The sequence below is a fragment of the Schistocerca americana genome, chromosome 4, assembly GCF_021461395.2.
Source record: "Schistocerca americana isolate TAMUIC-IGC-003095 chromosome 4, iqSchAmer2.1, whole genome shotgun sequence".
Classification (NCBI taxonomy): domain Eukaryota; kingdom Metazoa; phylum Arthropoda; class Insecta; order Orthoptera; family Acrididae; genus Schistocerca; species Schistocerca americana.
In genome coordinates, this window is record NC_060122.1 from 222,739,397 (window position 1) to 222,760,729 (window position 21,333).

The 21,333-nt window shown below is 39.0% G+C and overlaps 1 protein-coding gene across 1 annotated transcript in view; it reads right to left on the reverse strand.

Moving 5' to 3' along the window:
* The window catches only part of LOC124613717 (nucleolar complex protein 3 homolog), a 108,024-nt gene that overhangs the window by 11,602 nt on the left and 75,089 nt on the right, over nucleotides 1-21,333 (reverse strand). The window contains exons 9-13 of the mRNA XM_047142437.1: nucleotides 19,281-19,462; nucleotides 14,157-14,365; nucleotides 3,159-3,340; nucleotides 1,876-2,007; nucleotides 1,656-1,753 (exon numbers count right to left, since the gene is read on the reverse strand). Of these exons, the coding sequence (XP_046998393.1) occupies nucleotides 1,656-1,753; nucleotides 1,876-2,007; nucleotides 3,159-3,340; nucleotides 14,157-14,365; nucleotides 19,281-19,462 (803 nt within the window). The remainder of the gene's footprint in view (nucleotides 1-1,655; nucleotides 1,754-1,875; nucleotides 2,008-3,158; nucleotides 3,341-14,156; nucleotides 14,366-19,280; nucleotides 19,463-21,333) is intronic.

The following is a 21,333-nucleotide window of genomic DNA, read 5'->3' on the forward strand; positions in this document are numbered from 1 at the left end:
TTCTAAATGCATAAACTTTGTGCAAGCTACATTCTTCCTAAAATTAAAGAGAGCTGAGCAATGCTGCTTCAACAGAATACTTGTTAAATCTCTGAACTCAGTAAGAACTGTTTCTTGACATGATATCTCCCCTAGAAGTGTACCAATGTGAGTGTATTTATCATACTTTGAAAAGCCAGGTATTTGCTCAGCAGTTGTTGAATATAAAAAGGAATACCTTGTCCAAATTTTCATCCTCTATTGATAACTAAAATTGAGTGCTTTATGTTGGGTGTGAGTGTTCACCAGTAATCTAAAGAAACTATTGTTATACGTATTTATAAGGTTAATAGAAGTCTGACAAGTCTCATTTTTAAAATGGGGTTTTGTACCATTCTCACACTCCAGTTGCTTAAGCCATGATATCTACTCTCCACTGCACACAACAATTCCACTGTCATGCCCCAAGTTTATGGTACTAGAGGACCGATGGTGTGATACCCATCTTCTGGGAAGTATGTGTGCAACAAACCCTTATCACCTGTGTTTTGAAAGCAGCAGATGACTTAAGTGCCGCACTAAATAGTTTTCCCTATCACTGGCAAGCAAATAATATATTTTTATGGAGATATAATCTGTCTCTGCAACCAAATGAAAGGTAGTTTGTTTTCTGTCATACACATTTTGCTTCTTTTATTTTTGAAGCAGTTTCAGTGGAATGTTATATATGTTTGTTTTATGTATACAATAATTATGAAAAGGCTTGTTGCTACTCACCATATAGAGGAGATACTGAGTCGCAGATAGGCACAACAAAAAGACATTTGGAAAGTGGGCTTTTGGCCAACATGTCTAGACAACATGCGCGCCCACACACACACACACACACACACACACACACACACACACACACACACAAATGCAACTCACACACACATGACCATGTGGTCATGTGCATGTGAGCTGCATTTGTGTGTGTGTGTGTGTGTGTGTGTGTGTGTGTGTGTGTGTGTGTGTGTGCGCGCGCGCACACATGTTGTCTATTTTCAACGAGGGCCTTGTTGGCCATGTGGTCATGTGTGTATGAGTTGTGTTTGTGTGAGTGTCTGTGTGTACGTTGTCTATTTTCGATGAAGGCCTTGTTCGCCGAAAGCTCACTTTCTGACAGTGTTCTTGTTATACCTATCTGCAACTCAGCATCTCTGCTATAGGGTGAGTAGCAACTATCCTTTTCATAATATTGTTACATTCCATTGTTCTATATTAATTATACTTTGTATATTTTCTTGTTATTCCCTTGTTTTTTTAGGCAAGAAAAACGTTTCAGAACAAGTTTGGTGAGATTAAATTACCATTTGGTGTTAACTTATGATTTCTAATGTTATTACTCCATGTCTGCCACCTTGGAATTAGGTGAAGCGAAATATGTATGGCACAAAACAAATTTCCTTTCATTTAGTTGCAAAGATGGAAAACATCTCCATAAATATATAAGAAACTATGGAATGATGGCAAGACACATACAATGGCATAAATTTGCTTGTATGTTTGGGTTCAGCTTACAGGGAAATTTCATATCCACTTGCATTTTCAAATATAAGAATTTCTCATGAGCTCACTATCTATAGCCATAATTATAAAACTGCATTCTTCATAAAACAATTTTTGATACTTACTGTTTTGCCAAGTCTGGTGGCAAGCTGCCTTCACCTGTGGCAGGTACATTGTGCAATATATGTGATGCAAACTTCCGCACAGTTGGATGATAATGGCGCTGAAAACATGATAAAACTAACAGTACCAACTGAACCTTAAATATATGCAAATTGTATGTGCTCAAACTTCATTTATGTCAGTTTTCTCAAATTAAAACTAAGAACAGCAAAGAACAAATACCTGCAATACAGTCATTTCCCACAGCGCAGTGTTGCCAGCATTGCAATATTCCGGTTGTTCAAGCTCTGGAAAATAATGTCCCTGACCAACTGTGGAGTCCAGATCCAGTAAAATGTCTACTGACTTATTCATCTGCAATGAGATACAATATTTTAAGTGTGGGAAACAACAGAGGCAAACATGGGTATGAGTTTTTCAATTTAATGCTTAACAAACAGTGAAAATAGGTTACTGGAGGCATGGCAACAAAATGTCACAGTGTCAAAATTTTGTAGTCTACTTCAACATACACAAACAAAACTAACATGTCTTTGTGCAGAGATGTAATACACTAACATACTACCAGTATATGGAAAAAGTGGGCAAATAAATGCGTAACTCAGGCAAAAAGAATTTACGATAAACTAGAATGGGCTAAAATAAAATTATGTGACAGGTCCCTAGTGGTGGGATTGACATTCTGACACCACTCATATGATGGAATAGCCTAGGGTCCCAGGTATTACATCCTGAAGCCATTTCTGCTCATGTGCCCTAGTTTATAAGTACTCGACAAAAACCAAATAGACTAGAGAAGGGGTAGTCAGCCTTTTATACCTATCACCAACTTTTTTTATCTCCGACAGCAATAAAATTTGCTAACCACTCAGCAGTTCCACAGTAATCGTGATTTATAATGTAGGGAAGTAATTTTACTTTATAATCTTTATACATTACAATTCCAGCAAGTTAAAGCATGTAATAATAATTATTACTTGACAAATACTTTAGATCAAAATTTTATGAAAACCTGATGAAAATGTTTTCAAAACCTGTACCGCCTATCATGAAAGCTTTAATGCCCACTAGTGGGTGGTAGGGAGCAGGTTGAGTACCACTGGTCAAGAGCGTTATTTTGACTATGGTGTAGCACAGTGGTAGTGTACAAGGCTATATGCTGAAGGTGAAGGGTTCAAATGCCGTCTGTTAATTTTTAGATTTTTATTTTTAAATTTTTACAGAAATGAGTTCCATGATTATTTTTATTCAATTACTTGGTTCGAATGTATTTCTTTTAGTTCTTAATTTTACCATGACAATGTCAGAGCGATATTGTGACTTGATGAGGACTACTTTCTACAACTAAAGTTTCAATTATCAAGCAGCAAGCAGTCAGAACAAAGGGAGAGCAAAAGATGACAGTGTAACAGCTTTTACCTGATCGTCCCAGTTGTAGAAATTGCTTTCACAACATACTAACACTGCATTAATAAATAAGACATCACATGCACAACACTACTAACCGTTAAAATGGTTTTAACCAAAGCTAGGCAACTCAGTGTGCCATTATGGAGCAACTGCAAGGCCAGTGTGCTAACTCTCTTAGTAAAGGCCAGTAAACGTTGATTAGATATCTTCTTTCTTCGCTTTATCAACACTGCGTCCAAAGTCCTCAAGGCAATCTGCATATCGTCTTGACTTTTACCTTAAGAAAAGTAAAACATAAAGTTAATATAAAGATTATAGAGTGCTAGTGTGTGTGTGTGTGTGTGTGTGTGTGTGTGTGTGTGTGTGTGAGGGGGGGTGGGGGTGGGGGGGGTGGGGGTAATAAGATGCTGGCAATGGCTCTTAGAAGTTGTTAAATTTGTAAAGCAGCAGCAGCTGACAAGTAGATTGAGCTGGTTTTAATGGCACTGTGTCAGCTTTAGACATTCATGAATTGCTTACAACCAACTGCAACTGGCTATGAATTATGTGGTTATTATCGCTCTTCAACTCTTATGAAAGATGGTGGAGGAGGAGACTAGTATTTAACGTCCTATCAACAACAAGGTCATTAGAAATGGAGCACACGCTCAGATTAGGGAAGGATGGGGAAGGAAATCGGCTGTGCCCTTTTAAAGGAACCATCCCTGTATTTGCCTGAAGCAATTTAGAGAAATCCTGAATGCGAGTCCAGTATGCTAACCACTGCACCACCTCAGTTGGTTGCAATATGGTGTAAGGCATGCAGAAGTGATAGTTTTTAAGGAATGCTGATGTAATGGCAGTCAGACCAGCATTAAAAGGAGATCAACATGGAATTACATGAGCAGCAGGAATAAAACTACAAACAAGGAAGCAAGGTGAAAGATCAAGCACAAGTTATGACTGGGCAAGGCTGAAGAAGGAAGTCAGCTGCACCACTTCAAAGGAATCATCCAAGCATTCACCTTATAAAACTTACAAAGAAACTATGAGCAACCTAAATCAAGATGGCCACATGGGCAGTTAAACGTGGTTCTCTCGAATGTGAATCCAGTATGTTAACCTATACAACTAACTTGCTTCATATAACAACAAAAATAATCAGTTATTGATAATATAATGTACAAGGATAGATAAAAAAATCTGCTCACCACGCACTGTCAGTGGAACACACACACAGGCTTTCAGAGCCAGTGGCACCTACTCCTGGCAGCAGAGTTGGGGAAGGAAGAGGGGTGATGGAAAAGGACTGGAGAGGTTTAGGGAAGGGGTACAGTTCAGAAAAGTCACCAAGAACTTCAGGTCAGGGGAGACTTACTGGACGGGATGAGAAGGAAAGACTGACTGTTGGGGACTGCACCGGACGAGATTTGAATACCTAAGAGCTTGAAGGGGGAAGACAGGGTAATATGCATGACAGAGATTACTACTAAAACATCGTGTACGAGTTAATAAGAGTGAAAAACTAAGTGTGTTGTATGTGACAGAGGTGGGAGGAAGGATGGCGAAAAATAGACAGGTCAGAAAATGAAAGGTGTAGAAAACTAAAATGGGAGTCAAGAAAGGAGTAGTTACTGTGAACAAATGCTGAGACAGAAGGAATGAACATAAATTAAGGCCAAGGGGGTGGCAGAAATGAAGGACATGTTGTAGTGCTAGTCCCCACCTGTGGAGTTCTGAGAAACTGGTGTCGGGGGTAAGAATCCAGATGGCATGTGTGGTGAAAGAGGCACCAAGGTCATTGGGTAGTAGTCATGCCGATGTAAAAGGCCAAACAGCATTTACATAAAGGCTGGTATATGATGTGTTGTTTCACAAGTGGCTCTGCATTTGATAGTATATATTTTGCCAGTTACAGGGCTGGAATAGGCGGTGGTAGGAGGGTGCATTGGGCAAGTTTTGCAGCAGGGACAGTCACAGGGGTAGGAGCCATAGAGTAGGGAGATGGGTGCATAAGGAGCATAGGGACTGATGAGGATACTGCAGAGATTGGGAGGGCGACGAAAAGCTGGCCTTGGGTGAAGCTACACACTTCTGTGCACATCAAACCTCTAACAAACAGCAGTACTTACATTTTGACAGTTGCCATTCTTTCCATGTCAAACGTTCCCTTCCATACAGCCTTGGGATTAGATGACGAGGTCCCATACTCCGAGCAGCGTAGGGAATGTTGTGGGAGACCCACACTGCCGACTAGGCATGGTTGTAGCGAAAGTGGTTTGCCATTGCTTTCCTCCGACCAGAATGAGGAGGAATGATGATGATGAAGACAACACAACACCCAGGCAGCGAAAATCCCTGACCCCGTTGGGAATCGAACCCGGGACCCTGTGCGCAGGAAGCGAGAATGCTACCGAAAGACCACGAGCTGCGGACTTGGGATTAGAGACAAATGTATAAGTTTGAATGCAGGGCCTTTACAGCAATATATCACCACTTTCAGTTCAGCCTTCACTGGACGTAATTATAACAACAGCCTAGTTCAAAAGCAAATTTCCTGGGCCATCACATCCAATCCTGATACCGCTGCTCCCTCCAAAAAACAACATTGGAGCACACCACTTATCAACCAGTATTATCTTGGTCTTTAATGTATTAATCAGCTACTTTGACAAGGCCATGACTTCCTAAAATCATGCCCTGAAGTGAGATCCATTCTGTCTGAGATTTTTCCCACCATGCCTAGAATAGCTTTTCGCCACCCTCACAATCTCTGCAATATCCTTGTTAGACCCTATGCTCCTTCTGCACCCATTTCCCTACCCTATGACTCCTACTCCTGTGACAGCACCCGCAGCAAGACTCGGCCTATGCACCCTCCTATTGCTATCTACTCCAGCCCTGTAACTGGCAAAACATATACTATCAAACGGAGAGCCACTTGTGAAACGACACACCATATACCAACTGTTATGTAAATGCTGTTTGGCCTTTTACATCGGCATGACTACAACCAAGTTATCAGTCAGGATGAATGGGCATAGGCAGAGGGTACACAGGCAACATAAAATATGCTGTTGCAGAGCATGCTGTACAACATGACAGTCATGACCTTGGTGCCTCTTTCACCACATGTGCCATCTGGATTCTTTCCCCAGACACCAGTTTCACAGAGCTTTGCAGGTGTGAACTAGCACAATCCACCTGGCCTTAATTTACATTAATTCCTTCTGTCTCAGCATTTGTTCACAGTAACTACTCCTTTCTTGACTCCATTTTGGTTTTCTACATCTTTCATTTTCCAACTTGACTATTTTTTGTCGTCCTCCCTCCCACCTCTGTTACATACAATGCACTTAGCTTTTCACTCTTATTAGCTCATGCACGATGTTTCAGCAGTTATCTCTGTCTTGCATATCACCCCGTCTTCCATCTTTAAGCTCTCAGGTTTTCAAATCTCGTCCTGTGCAGTCTCGAACAACCAGTCTTTCCTTATCATCGCCTCTGGCAAGTCTTCCTTGACTTGGGGTTCTGGATGACTTTTCTGATCTGTATCCCTTTCCTTAAACCTCTCCAGTCCTTTTCCTTCACCCATCTTCCTTCCCCTTGAACTCTTCTGCCAGAAGGAGGAACCACTGATTCCGAAAGCTTGTAAAAGTTAAACGCTTTTGTGTGTGTGTTCCCCTGCCACTGCTCGGTGAGTAGGTTTTTTATCTATCCGTTTACACTAACTTGCTTTATAGTTACAAACAAGATCAAGTCTAGAAGTTGAGGGAGAAGACAATAAGTTTAGGAAGTAGGACAGGAGTACTGGTGGAAATAAGGCTGGGAGAGCAGGTCATGTATTGATCCTGCATAACTCAGTCAGCAGAGCATTTGTGCACAAAAGGCAAAGCTTTCAGTGTGAAGTTCTGGTCCAGTAGACAGTTTTGATCTGCCAGGAAGTTACAACACACAACTAATTGACTGAGGTCTAACATGGAGAATAGGAATTTCTCAAAAACAAATGTGATGCAACATCTAATTTAAAAATGTGATAAAGGATTTGAAGTAGTTGTGGTCTTCAGTCCTGAGATTGGTTTGATGCAGCTCTCCATGCTACTCTATCCTGTGCAAGCTTCTTCATCTCCCAGTACCTACTGCAGCCTACATCCTTCTGAATCTGCTTAGTGTATTCATCTCTTGGTCTCCTTCTACGATTTTTACCCTCCACACTGCCCTCCAATACTAAATTGGTGATCCCTCAATGTCTCAGAACATGTCCTACCAAACCGATCCCTTCTTCTAGTCAAGTTGTGCCACAAGCTCCTCTTCTTCCCAATTCTATTCAATACCTCCTCATTAGTTATGTGATCTACTCATCTAATCTTCAGCATTCTTCTGTAGCACCACATTTCGAAAGCTTCTATTCCCTTCTTGTCCAAACTAGTTATCGTCCATGTTTCACTTCCATACATGGCTACACTGCATACAAATACTTTCAGAAAAGACTTCCTGACACAAATCTATACTCGATATTAACAAATTTCTCTTGTTCAGAAACGCTTTCCTTGCCATTCCCAATCTATATTTTATGTCGTCTCTACTTCGACCACCGTCAGTTATTTTGCTCGCCAAATAGCGAAACTCCTTTACTACTTTAAGTGTCTCATTTCCTAATCTAATTCCCGCAGCATCACACGATTTAATTCGACTACACTCCATTATCCTCGTTTTGCTTTTGTTGATGTTCATCTTATACCCTCCTTTCAAGACACTGTCCATTCTGTTAAAACTGCTCTTCCAAGTCCTTTGCTGTCTCTGACAGAATTACAATGTCATCGGCGAACCTCAAAGTTTTTATTTCTTCTCCATGGATTTTAATACCTACTCCGAACTTTTCTTTTGTTTCCTTTACTGCTTGCTCAATATACAGATTGAATAACATCAGGGATAGGCTACAACCCTCTCTCACTCCCTTCCCAACCACTGCTTCCCATTCATGCCCCTCGACTCTAATAACTGCCAACTGGTTTCTGTACAAATTGTAAATAGCCTTTTGCTCCCTCTATTTTACCCCTGCCACCTTCAGAATTTGAAAGAGAGTATTCCAATCAACGTTGTCAAAAGCTTTCTCTAAGTCTACAAATGTTAGAAACGTAGGTTTGCGTTTTCTTAATCTTTCTTCTAAGCTAAGTCATAGGATCAGTATTGCCTCACGTGTTCCAACATTTGTACGGAATCCAAACTGATCTTCCCCGAGGTCGCCTTCTATCAGTTTTTCCATTTGTCTGTAAAGAATTCACGTTAGTATTTTGCAGCTGTGACTTATTAAACTGATAGTTTGGTACTTTTCACATCTGTCAACACCTGCTTTCTTTGGGATTGGAATTATTATACTCTTCTTGAAGTCTGAGGGTATTTCACCTGTCTCATACATCTTGCTCACCAGATGGTAGAGTTTTGTCAGGACTGGCAATCCCAAGGCTGTCGGTAGTTCCAATGGAATGTTGTCTACACGAGGTGCCTTGTTTCGACTCAGGTCTTTCAGTGCTCTGTCAAACTCTTCACGCAATATCATATCTTCCATTTCATCTTCATCTACATCCTCTTCCATTTCCATAATATTGTCCTCAAGTACATCGCCCTTGTATAGACCCTCTATATACTCCTTCCACCTTTCTGCTTTCCCTTCTTTGCTTAGAACTGGGTTTCCATCTGAGCTCTTGATATTCATGCAAGTGGTTCTCCTTTCTCCAAAGGTCTCTTTAATTTTCCTGTAGGCAGTATCTATCTTACCCCTAGTGAGATATGCCTCTACATCCTTACATTTGTCCTCTAGCCATCCCTGCTTAGCCATTTTGCACTTCCTGTCGATCTCATTTTTGAGAAGTTTGTATCCCTTTTTGCTGCTTCATGTACTGCATTTTTATATTTTCTCCTTTCATCAATTAAATTCAATATTTCTTCTGTAACCCAAGGGTTTCTACTAGCCCTCGTCTTTTTACCTATTTGATCCTCTGCTGCCTTCACTATTTCATCCCTCAAAGCTGCCCATTCTTCTTCTACTGTATTTCTTTCCCCCATTCCTGTCAATTGTTCCCTTATGCTCTCCCTGAAACTCTGTACAACCTCTGGTTCTTTCCGGGGCAGGTTCTGTTGCAGGGGCAACAGTCTGAATGATTGACTGATCTGCCCTGGTAACGCTAACCAAAATGGCCTTGCTGTGCTGGTACTGCGAATGGCTCAAAGCAAGGGGAAACTACAGCTGTAATTTTTCCCGAGGGCATGCAGCTTTACTGTATGATTAAATGATGATGGCGTCCTCTTGGGTAAAATATTCCGGAGGTAAAATAGTCCCCCATTCGGATCTCTGGGCGGGGACTACTCAGGAGGACGTTGTTATCAGGAGAAAGGAAACTGGCATTCTACGGATCGGAGCGTGGAATGTCAGATCCCTTAATCAGGCAGGTAGGTTAGAAAATTTAAAAAGGGAAATGGATAGATTAAAGTTAGATATAGTGGGAATTAGTGAAGTTCGGTGGCAGGAGGAAAAAGACTTTTGGTCAGGTGAATATAGGTTTATAAATACAAAATCAAATAGGGGTAATGCAGGAGTAGGTTTGATAATGAATAAAGAAATAGGAGTACGGGTAAGCTACTACAAACAGCATAGTGAATGCATTATTGTGGCCAAGATAGACACGAAGCCCACGCCTACTACAGTAGTACAAGTTTATATGCCAACTAGCTCTGCAGATGACGTAGAAATTGATGAAATGTATGATGAGATAAAAGAAATTATTCAAGTAGTGAAGGGAGACGAAAATTTAATAGTCATGGGTGACTGGAATTCAAGAGTAGGAAAAGGGAGAGAAGGAAACATAGTAGGTGAATATGGATTGGGGCTAAGAAATGAAAGAGGATGCCGCCTGGTAGAATTTTGCACAGAGTATAACTTAATCATAGCGAACACTTGGTTTAAGAATCATGAAAGAAGGTTGTATACATGGAAGAACCCTGGAGATACTAAAAGGTATCAGATAGATTATATAATGGTAAGACAGAGATTTAGGAACCAGGTTTTAAATTGTAAGATAAAGGAGTAGCGGGAAATTTTTAATTTTGCGGGCTTTATATATGTGGAAAAAAAGTCTTTTTATATTGTTGACACACATGTTCCTGATGTACGTTTACACTTTCAGCTGTTTTGAATATTGCTGACAGTCGAAAAGATTATATGTGTTTTCAAGTGTTTGGTTAATTTTTAATTTAAAGAAAGACGGATTAAAGAATTTGTATTAAATTTTACTTGAAAAATGGAGTAAAGTGCAGCACCACATTCAAAATGTTGACTTTAGCTTTTGGGGAACCTACTATGATTAAGACAAGAGTTTACGAGTGGTACAAATGTCTCGAAGAGGGGCAAGAAGATGCTGAAAACGATGACCAAACTGGACGCCCAAACACATTGATTACTAATGACGATGTGGATGAAGTAACAAAAAATGGTCCTCGAAAGTTGTCGAATCACCACCAGATGGGTTGTTGAAGATGTCGGCATATCCTTTGGCTTATGCCAAGCAATTTTTTTGGTGATGTTTTGGGCATTAAGCATGTAGCAACGAAGTTTGTTCCAAAAGTGTTGAATTTAGACCAAAAACAACATTGCACAGACATCGCTCAGGAATTGCAGAATGAAGTCGGTAATAATCCAGAAATTCTAAAGCAGGTCATAACAGGTGATGAAACATGGGTATACAGGTATGATGTCATAACAGAGGCCCAGTGCCCCAATGGAAACTGCCAGAAGAGACAAGACCAAAAAAAATTCAACAAGTTTGATCACATATGCAAGTTCTTCTCACTGTTTCCCCAAATTACAATGGGATAATGCATCATGAGTTTCTGCATTATGGTTGTATGGTCAATAAGGAGTAGACCGGAATTGTGGCAAAACCATTCATGGAAATTGGATCACAATAATGCTCCCACTCACACCACAATGCCTGTTTGTGATCTTTTGCCAAAAAAAACAAAACCGTTATGTTGCCTCAGGCACCATATTCGCTGGACATGGTTGCCTGCAATTTCTGGCTGAAGAGAACCATGCATGTGCATCATTTTTCCACCATTGTTGTTGTGGTCTTCAGTCCTGAGACTGGTTTGATGCAGCTCTCCATGCTACTCTATCCTGTGCAAGCTTCTTTATCTCCCAGTACTTACTGCAACCTACATCCTTCTGAATCTGCTTAGTGTATTCATCTCTTGGTCTCCCTCTACGATTTTTACCCTCCACGCTGCCCTCCAATGCTAAATTTGTGATTCCTTGATGCCTCAAAACATGTCCTACCAACCGATCCCTTCTTCTAGTCAAGTTGTGTCACAAACTTCTCTTCTGCCCAATCCTATTCAATACCTCCTCATTAGTTACGTGATCTACCCACCTTATCTTCAGCATTCTTCTGTAGCACCACATTTCGAAAGCTTCTATTCTCTTCTTGTCCAAACTAGTTATCGTCCATGTTTCACTTCCATACATGGCTACACTCCATACAAATACTTTCAGAAACGACTTCCTGACATTTAAATCTATACTCGATGTTAACAAATTTGTCTTCTTCAGAAACGATTTCCTTGCCATTGCCAGTCTACATTCTATATCCTCTCTACTTCGACCATCATCAGTTATTTTACTCCCTAAATAGCAAAACTCCTTTACTACTTTAAGTGTCTCATTTCCTAATCTAATTCCCTCAGCATCACCCGATTTAATTTGACTACATTCCATTATCCTCGTTTTGCTTTTGTTGATGTTCATCTTATATCCTCCTTTCAAGACACTGTCCATTCCGTTCAACAGCTCTTCCAAGTCCTTTGCTGTCTCTGACAGAATTACAATGTCATCAGCGAACCTCAATGTTTTTATTTCTTCTCCATGAATTTTAATACCTACTCCGTATTTTTTCTTTTGTTTCCTTTACTGCTTGCTCAATATACAGATTGAATAACATCGGGGATAGGCTACAACCCTGTCTCACTCCCTTCCCAACCACTGCTTCCCTTTCATGCTCCTCGACTCTAATAACTGCCAACTGGTTTCTGTACAAATTGTAAATAGCCTTTTGCTCTCTGTATTTCACTCCTGCCACCTTTAGAATTTGAAAGATAGTATTCCAGTCAACATTCTCAAAAGCTTTCTCTAAGTCTACAAATGCTAGAAACGTAGGTTTGCCTTTTCTTAATCTTTCTTCTAAGATAAGTCGTAAGGTTAGTATTGCCTCACATGTTCCAACATTTCTACGGAATCCGAACTGATCTTCCCCGAGGTCCGCTTCTACCAGTTATTCCATTCGTCTGTATAGAATTCGCATTAGTATTTTGCAGCTGTGACTTATTAAACTGATAGTTCGGTAATTTTCACATCTGTCAACACCTGCTTTCTTTGGGATTGGAATTATTATATTCTTCTTGAAGTCTGAGGGTATTTCACCTATCTCATACATCTTGCTCACCAGATGGTAGAGTTTTGTCATGACTGGCTCTCCCAAGGCCATCAGTAGTTCTAAGATAAGTAGGTAAGATAAAAACCCAAATCGCTCAACAAACTGTACACCATAATGAAGAGAGTGTTCCAGAAGTGCTTCCAAGATTGTAAAAAGGGTTGGCACAAATGTATTGTACCTGAGGGCGATTACCAGTAGTTTGAAGGAGACATAGTTGATGTTGATGTTTAAATAAAGATTATTTAAGAAAAATAAAATTCACATTACTTTTTAATCACGACTCATATGTAAGAAAAAAGATGTAGAGAGATAAATGAGCAAGTTTCAAATCGCTAGACAATCAGCTAGCTCCATTGGCAAATGCTCTCCTCCTATCAACTTATAGTGGCAAAATTAACACTGCAGAGAAATATATTTTAAAATATCCCTACACTCACTTGCTTGGCATCAAAAATAGAAAGTAAATGCCCCACTCTAGCTCATTTTCAAATAATCTCGCCAATATGCTAACCACATACATATGTGACACCAATTTTATGTTCACATAAGAATCAGAACAGGTGAAGAACTTTGACTCATGATGTCCTACAGGTTGGTACATAATAAATGCTTACTGAGAAAAAAAAAACAGCAATTTACTGAACTTCATATGATGTTTATCTAAATTAATATTTAATGTTTACCTTCTGATCTCCATTACCTGGTAGTGAATGCCCGCACACTCCATGAAAACAACAAATCCCATTTCAATATAACAGGGTGTTTCAATATTCCTTAATAAGTCACAGATAGGCCACAGCCCCCTACTCACAATTGCAAGTTAAAACTTGAAAACCCCCTCCTCCAGGTCAATACCTATTCCCTATAAGATTTCACCAAAATCTGCTTTAAAAATTATCACCGAGGATGGTATCCCAATGCTGCATGCTACTTTGCAAATCACATTGTTTGCTTTGTAAGTCTTGGCTGGAAGACAACAGCTGAAATGGCATAATTGGTCAAGGCCTCACCCATGATGAATTCTAATCATATTCATGTTTTTGAAGAATGTATTCTGCTAATCATTTGAGCTCTTGATACAGCTAAAGACATGCTTATCATCCACTTTCAGCACGATAACATCAGTATGAACACAGTGAAAACAACCATAAATTTACTGAACAGACACCCAGAAGTATTGGCATTGGAATGGCCTGCAAAATCTCTAGATTTAAATCCAATTGAACATGTTGGGCATTGATGGTTTGAGACAGGAAGCTGTGTCAGGAAAATATTCAAGACTTTTCAAAATAATGATTTTTTTTAATGCTGAGAGCATTAGGTAACATCAGTATATCTGTAAATTTGTCTCCCCAAGCCTAGAATATTCAAGGTTTTTTTAAAAGTAAACATCTTATTTCATTTATTATTTGGAAAAAAGAGAAAGAAGAATTATTACACCAGGAAAGCATATGAAGTGACTGCATTTATTATTTGCTCCATTAATTACATGATATCATCTGTTGAAAAATCTGTATAAATAAAGTATTATATTATAAAATAATTCAGCAACTAATATTGCAACATAACATGTAATTAATTAAACATGCATTGTTAAGGAAATGTAATTAATGTGTTTGCTTCAATTACCTGCATTTATGTGCAGAAGATTTCTATAGAGGTGAGAATAAAATCTGAATGGATCTATGTTCAGCACATCACCTTGACCAGACAGAATAGTGAACACTGTCTCAACACAGTGGAGTTGCTCCCTATGTCCCAAGGGCTCATTCTCCAGCATATGATCCATAACATTCACAAGATCGTGATAGAACTCCAGATTGATACAATGTGCAAACCTGCATACAGTGTTTTACAAATTACAATTAAGGCTTTAAATTTAAAAAAATAAATCATCCACACAGAATTTAAATTATCTAGTTACTAATTATTGATTAACATTTCTCATCTTATTTTATTATTCCCAGCATTTCTTCCACCTAGCATATTAGTTTCCATGGTAGTGGAAATTGTTGTGGGAGTAAAAACATGATACATGCTTGCATGAATGAATGAAGAAGTGGTTATCTTTGCCAAGTCACTGCTTATTCACGTTTCCTTTTGTTTTACAACCTCCTACTCACATCCAACTTTATTTCTTCCTCTAAAGTCTTCAGCTTTAGTAAAATTTATGAGTGAAATTCATCCGCACCAACCCCTTTTTCATTTCCAAATACACAGGAACTTACAAATCCGACAATGAACTTATAAATCTGATATTTGAACTTTGTAGTCATCAAAGGACTTTTTCAAAACTCGTATCACTGACAGTTCCTCTTTGTTTCACTGCCATTTTATAAAACTACCTGCTTCAGGACAATCTCAAACTGAGCAAGCTGTTTTCGGTACTATCCACCCTCATTCCATTTTACTTCTCAGCAACAAAGGGCAAACATCCTGCCAGTCTAGTAACCATATATAAGAGTGTTTCATATTTTTAAAGGATCAATATGATGTTCTAGACCTGTATCAGAAATGTCCACTTCAATATCTTATATGCCAAAAAATCCATTATGTCCACAATATCCACTGAAAATTTTTTGGTGTGTATTGTGGCTAGGTTTATTTTTTTATACCACAAGGCCTGTCTTCATGGCTCATATGGTGTGTGGAACTGTGGGCAAACTTTACCACCACGTATGTTTGGTTTCAGGCTCCTGGGAACTATGTTCCTCCATGTCACAAGTTAATGCTGTAGAGTGACCTTTAATACAGCACGATGCCTGACAATGATAAAATGTCAGAACTGCAAGTGCAATAAATATTTTTAACAGGAAATGTGCAGGAGGACTACATTCAATAATTACACTAAAGCTGTGGGCCCAGTCTTCACTAAAATTCTTATTCTGTAATTTGCAATTTTAGTGTTAACACCATTGTCAAACATAAATATGCTATACTATGTCACGGCACATATATAAATTATAAGTAATGGTATCTTTGTAGTTTTGCATCCCATTTTATAGCAACGGAGATAGCAAGCGTGATCACTGGCACAAGTAATATAATGACTGAATTAAGTTATTCACAAGCAAATGAAATACAATGAGACAGACCGTTGTATTCCATTCTAAATGTGAATAGCATAAGTTTAGGCATTAGTGACTTCTGTCAGTGATCACAGCTGTTGCCTCCTTTGCTACGGAGTGGGACATAACCACACAAGTGTACCATTACTTATATCTGCGCGGTGACATGGCACCGATTAGTTATGCTTTTTCAAAATGTTTTACATGGAGAAATATCTTTAGACGTGGAAACAGATGGAATATAGTTATCAAACCTGGTGAACAAGGTGGATGCTCCAATATTTCACACTTTTTCCCAAATGCCTAAGCATTTTTTACAGACAAGAGCAATGCCCTGAACAACTATTCTCGTTTTCTTTTGAAATGAGCCAAAACTTCACCCTTCATTTTCACCTAGTTAGTCATTCGAAATATGTCAGTTATTATATTATCCTACGGAAAGTAATCATAAGATGAAACCCTTTTGCATCCCAAAAAAACCCCTGCTTGGATTTTTGGTGTGTTTCTAGCATGAAGTAGTGGACCCCATATCACATCTGCAGTGACAATTCAGAATACAAAAACACTGTTTCAAACATTGCTAAGGTCCCCCAATCAGCAAGCATGGCATCTGCCTAGCGTTAGCTTATTAGCTTTCCCATACTTAATTTCCTGTAACACTTAAAACACCCTTCCTTCTGCTAAGCTTACAAGCTTACAGTGTTACGTATTTCACAGACTTTTAATTGCCAATCAACCCATATCATGAAGATTAATATTAAGATTTGAGAGTTATCAGATAACATTTCTCTTATAAAAAGTAGAACTTGGCAACCTTCTGTAATATGAGAATTTGTATATTTGTATTGAGATTGTGTATACACTACTGCTTTTATAGACAATATACATAAATTATGTAAGATATGCAATGATGTAAACTCCAGGTTGGAGTATATACAGGGTGTACAAGCAGGAAGGGGGGGGGGATTTTTCCCAGGTGCATATACACTACACCTCTGGTGAAAGTATATTCTTTCCGTGTTAAGTGACAATATATTTTCTCTCTAAGCTGTAAAACTTATCAATCCTTTGAATGGTGAAGGTTTTATACGCTGGCATAGAACTTTCCGGCACTCTAGAAAACAAAACCCAGCCAAAAACAACATTTTACAAAGGTCTTTGATGCACGGCAACATTTAGATTGCATATTTTTGCATTACGAATGTATAAACAAGAATTCTGCCAGATACAGCATGGCAGCTTCTGAAGCACTGAAACTGAGACTGTCAGCTAATCACAGCTCATGTCACGTGATCTTGCCAGCCAATGACAGCAGATGTTCAGAGCACAGGACACGTTATGTAGTCAGCCAATAGCAATATCAATTTAAGTAGTATGAACACACAAATAGGAAAAGTTTTTAAATTAATATACATACAGCATAGTTACACAACAAGCTAAGCTTTCACATATAATATTAGTCATCAAAATGTTTTTGCTGTCCCCCTCCCCCCCTGTCCTGAGGGTGGAATTAGGTAGGGTCCTACGAACACAGCTCTTTGTCATCCTTCTTGTGCAATTTGTAATCTATTAAAGAACAAAAATAAATATGAAAAACTAACCATGAAACGTGGTCTTTTTTAGTATGTGTTACCCCTTAAGATATATGAGAGTAAGCCCAAAAGTAAAGTCTCCTATTTTTTTATAAGTACATATAGACCTGTTTATTTCTACAATGGTTTACATCAGTTTACAGCTTGAACAATTATCTATTTTTCGACATAATCACCATTTCTGTGGATGCATTTTTGTAGATGCTGTGGCAGTTTTTGTATGCCCATATCACACCAATTTGCTGCCATGCTGTTCAGAAAGTTATGAACCTCTTGTCTGACCTTGTCATTGGAGCTGAATCACTTTCTGGCCAAATGTTCTTTTAACCTAGAGAACAGGTGATAGTCATTGGGTGCCAAGTCAATACTATAGGGTGTATGGGTAATTGTGTTCCGCTGAAACTGTTACAGGAGAGCAACGGTTTGCTGAGCGACGTGTGGGCGAGTATTGTCATGGAGAACGTGTACGCCCTTGCTCAACATTCCTCTTCTCCAGTTCTGAAACGCCCGTTTGAGTTTTTTTAGAATCTCACAGTACCTGTCAGCGTTAATGGTGGTACCACTGGGCATTTGGCAAAGAAAGATGCTGCCACTGGTGTAATTGTTGCTTGGTCTCAGGTGTAAAGTGGTATTCCCAGGTTTCGTTGCCCGTGGCGGTGATGAAGAAATGTGCGGGAAGCATCAACTCGTTGCCGCATGTGGTTCTCAGCCAGTATGTGTGGCACCCATCTTGCACACACTTTCTGGTAGTTCAATGATTCCGTTAAAATTCTGTGAGCGGTGCTTCGGGAAACCTCAGGAACCAACGTGCAGAGATCATCTACGGCGATCTGCCGATCTTCACGCATGCTTTGCTCAACCTTCAACACTGTCTCCTCAGAAACTGACAGTCTCCCACTCCTTTATTCGTCGTGAATTTCGGTCCGACCAGCTGCAAACTCTACGCTACTTACGAACATTTTTTACATCCATGCATGACTCGCCGTACACTTCCGTCAATTGGTGATGGATTTCAATTGGCACAGTGCCCTTTGCGTTCAAAAACCGAATAACTATGCGCAATTCGCACTTGGAAGTAACATCCAACAGGAGCTCCATTCTCAACGGCTGCCAAGCCAAGACTGAGCGCCTCAGCGCGGCGTGCGCATGTTTACACACAGCGCGTGAAGCACTCATCATAACAATGTGACCAACTGTCACACAAACAGAGTTCTGTACTCATAAAAAAATAGGAGACCTTACTTTTGGGATTACCCTCGCATCGAACACAAATGTGCCAGTAAAATATTAGGTAACAACAAAACGCTGGCCTCCAAGTGTCTGGTCCTCACTGTTAAGTTTTGAATGAGAATCTAATGTTCTGTCATTTATGAAGTTCATTGCACATTCTCACATCTAATGTAATTCATCCTGCACGAAAGGAAATTTACTTTGCAAGTAACACTTCTCAAACCACCATTCGCAATACTTTCCTATGATATGTTACAAATGTAAACAGTTGCGATGTCATGTTCATCGAAACAAGGCTCGTGAGAAAGATGCGTTGAAAGCAGTTTGTTGTTATGAAGTATTGAATAGTCTTTGAAGCTTTCTGCTGCCAGCAGGGGCTTGTGTGTGCACAGTGTTTTTTTTCTTTTCTCTTCTTTTCTTTTTTTTGTGTCGTAAATGATGCATTTTCTTTGCAACAAAAGTTTTATTTTGGTGTTATTCTTTCATTTACTTTTTACTGCTGCAGTATTATTCAACAGTAGCGGGCTACAGTAAAATCCTTTCTAAGAGTTACCTGTTCTTACCAGTAAAAATTAGAAAAAATGTACTGAAAACTAAAATAATGAAAAATTCCCGGAAATGTATGAGATTTACACGTTTTTCCAAGATTTCTTCCAGATGAAAAAATTCCTGGGCTTTTCCTAGATTTCCCAGTTGCCCTGGGGCATATACACCCTGATGTACCACTGTTCAATGTTTCTTCAAACTGAAAAATGACATACTGTGTTATGATTTAGTGCATCATTTTTGCCATATATTTATTCACTAATTTTACATAACCACACATGAGATTATTTTCTGGCTACAAATACCATTACTTTTACCTAGCAAGGCCCTCCAGTGTGACACTCAGCAGCTTTGACGATGGCGCCTGCTTCAGCACACGGAAATAAATTGTAAACACAGTTTTTGTAACTTCTGTAAGATTCTGCTGCTTAGATTGGACATTCTCTTCAGCTTTGGTTTCTAACAGTTCCTTTTCCAGTTCTTCCAGCTTCTTGCTTTTCTATATCAGAGGAAAAAATGAGCAAGGTAAGGTTACACAAAAATAGTTTCACAAGAAAATACTAAAAGTGGAAACATTGTCTTAAACATTAACCGTCTGACTGTGACGGACTTGCACAATAGTTGAAGTGCACTACACCTTAGTTGAGGTCAATTGCAAACTGTTTGCTCCTGAAGTACCTACAGGGCATGGAACTGTACTTGAAGTTTTGAGATTCACACTTGTTACTTGCTTAACTGCACCTTACTTTTATATCAGTTTGAGGACAAAACTACTGATGGAATGTCTTTATGCTTTAAACCTAGCAGGTGATGTTTCAATCTACAAAACACACTTCATCAGTTCTGTGTCAGAATTTTTGTGCTTCAACATGTACACAAACCATTAATTTGCAATAAATAACTTGCTTAACACTTATATTATGAGAGTATATAAATATATCAAAACTGTAAATATATTTATCTTTTTGTTAAAAACACATTCAACATGAGTGAATTCCAGCTTCCAAAGTGACATCGGCTCTTACTAGGTTTTCTCTTCTTCCACAGGATGACCACAGCATTTACAAAAAGACTACGAAACATCTGTATGACCTTACAGTAAAGTTTTTATTTATTTTTTATTCCCTCGAAACATGTCACTAAATAAATAAGTAATACAATAGTTGACAAAGTTTGTGACTGGTAGTGGTAATTTTAAAAAAAAAAAAAACCTTTACATATTTCTTTAGACAGTCATGGAAGAAAAATAGTCAAAATGGCTTCAAAGACAATTAAAATACCTTACATGAAATCACATAAGAGGGGCACCTTTCTAGGCTTGCTAAGTATGTACTGTGAATGACTATAAAATCAGCAATTAATTTTCCTGATGATATGCAGCTGTACTGTAAGGTTTAAAGATGTTGGCATCCTCTGAAGTAAAATATTCAAGAGGTCTCCAGCTGGAGACTACTAGGAGGATGTTGTCGTAAGACCAAAACAAAATTTGCATTCTAATGTTGGAGTTTGGAATGTCACATTTCTTAAAGAAATAGTTGGGTTAGATATTTCAAAAGGAGAAATGGATATGTTGACATCAGATGCAGTTTAGTTACTTAGTGACAATTAGTTATCAATAATTAGTGAAACGTTGTGGCAGAAGGAATATGACTCTTGGTGAGGTTAACTACTGAGTTATCAATATAAAATTAAAAGGCACAAACAATAGAAAGAAAACTTACTACTAGATTTCAGAGTTAGCCTTTGATGAGCTCGAGTAAAATAAAATACAGAACAGCGTGCCCAGAAGTACGCTTTCAACACCCCCCCGCCCACTGAGACTAAGTTTCTTGGTTGTTGGATTGGTTGTGGTGGGGGTTGTGCTCGATGGGGTGGGTGGGTTTCTCTCTCTCTCTCTCTCTCTCTCTCTCTTTCTCTCTCTCTATGCATTCCACCCAACACTACCCCCACTGCAACCCGTCCACAGTCCAGCTACCGAGAAACAAAGCATTGGCACTGTTAGTCCAGCCAGCACCACGTAGAGGCAAAGGCGTGTGTATGTATGTTTTCTGTGTTTATTTTACCCTAGCTTGTCAGAGATAACTCCAAATCTAGCAAGTTTTCTTTCTTTTGTATGTGCCTATCGACAACTCAGTACTTCTGCTTTTTGGCGAGTAGTCTCCCTAATTCTACAAGAACCTTCCCACAACATTTAAAATTACATATGAGTAATGAAGGACTAACTCTCATAAAGAACAAGAAAATTGGCATGCAGGGTAACTACTAGCAACACCATAGTGAATGGATCATCTTAGCCAAGAGGACTGACAAAAACCACAATCCATCCCAGTTGTACAAATAAATATCCATACTATCCTAAAAGTTTGTCAG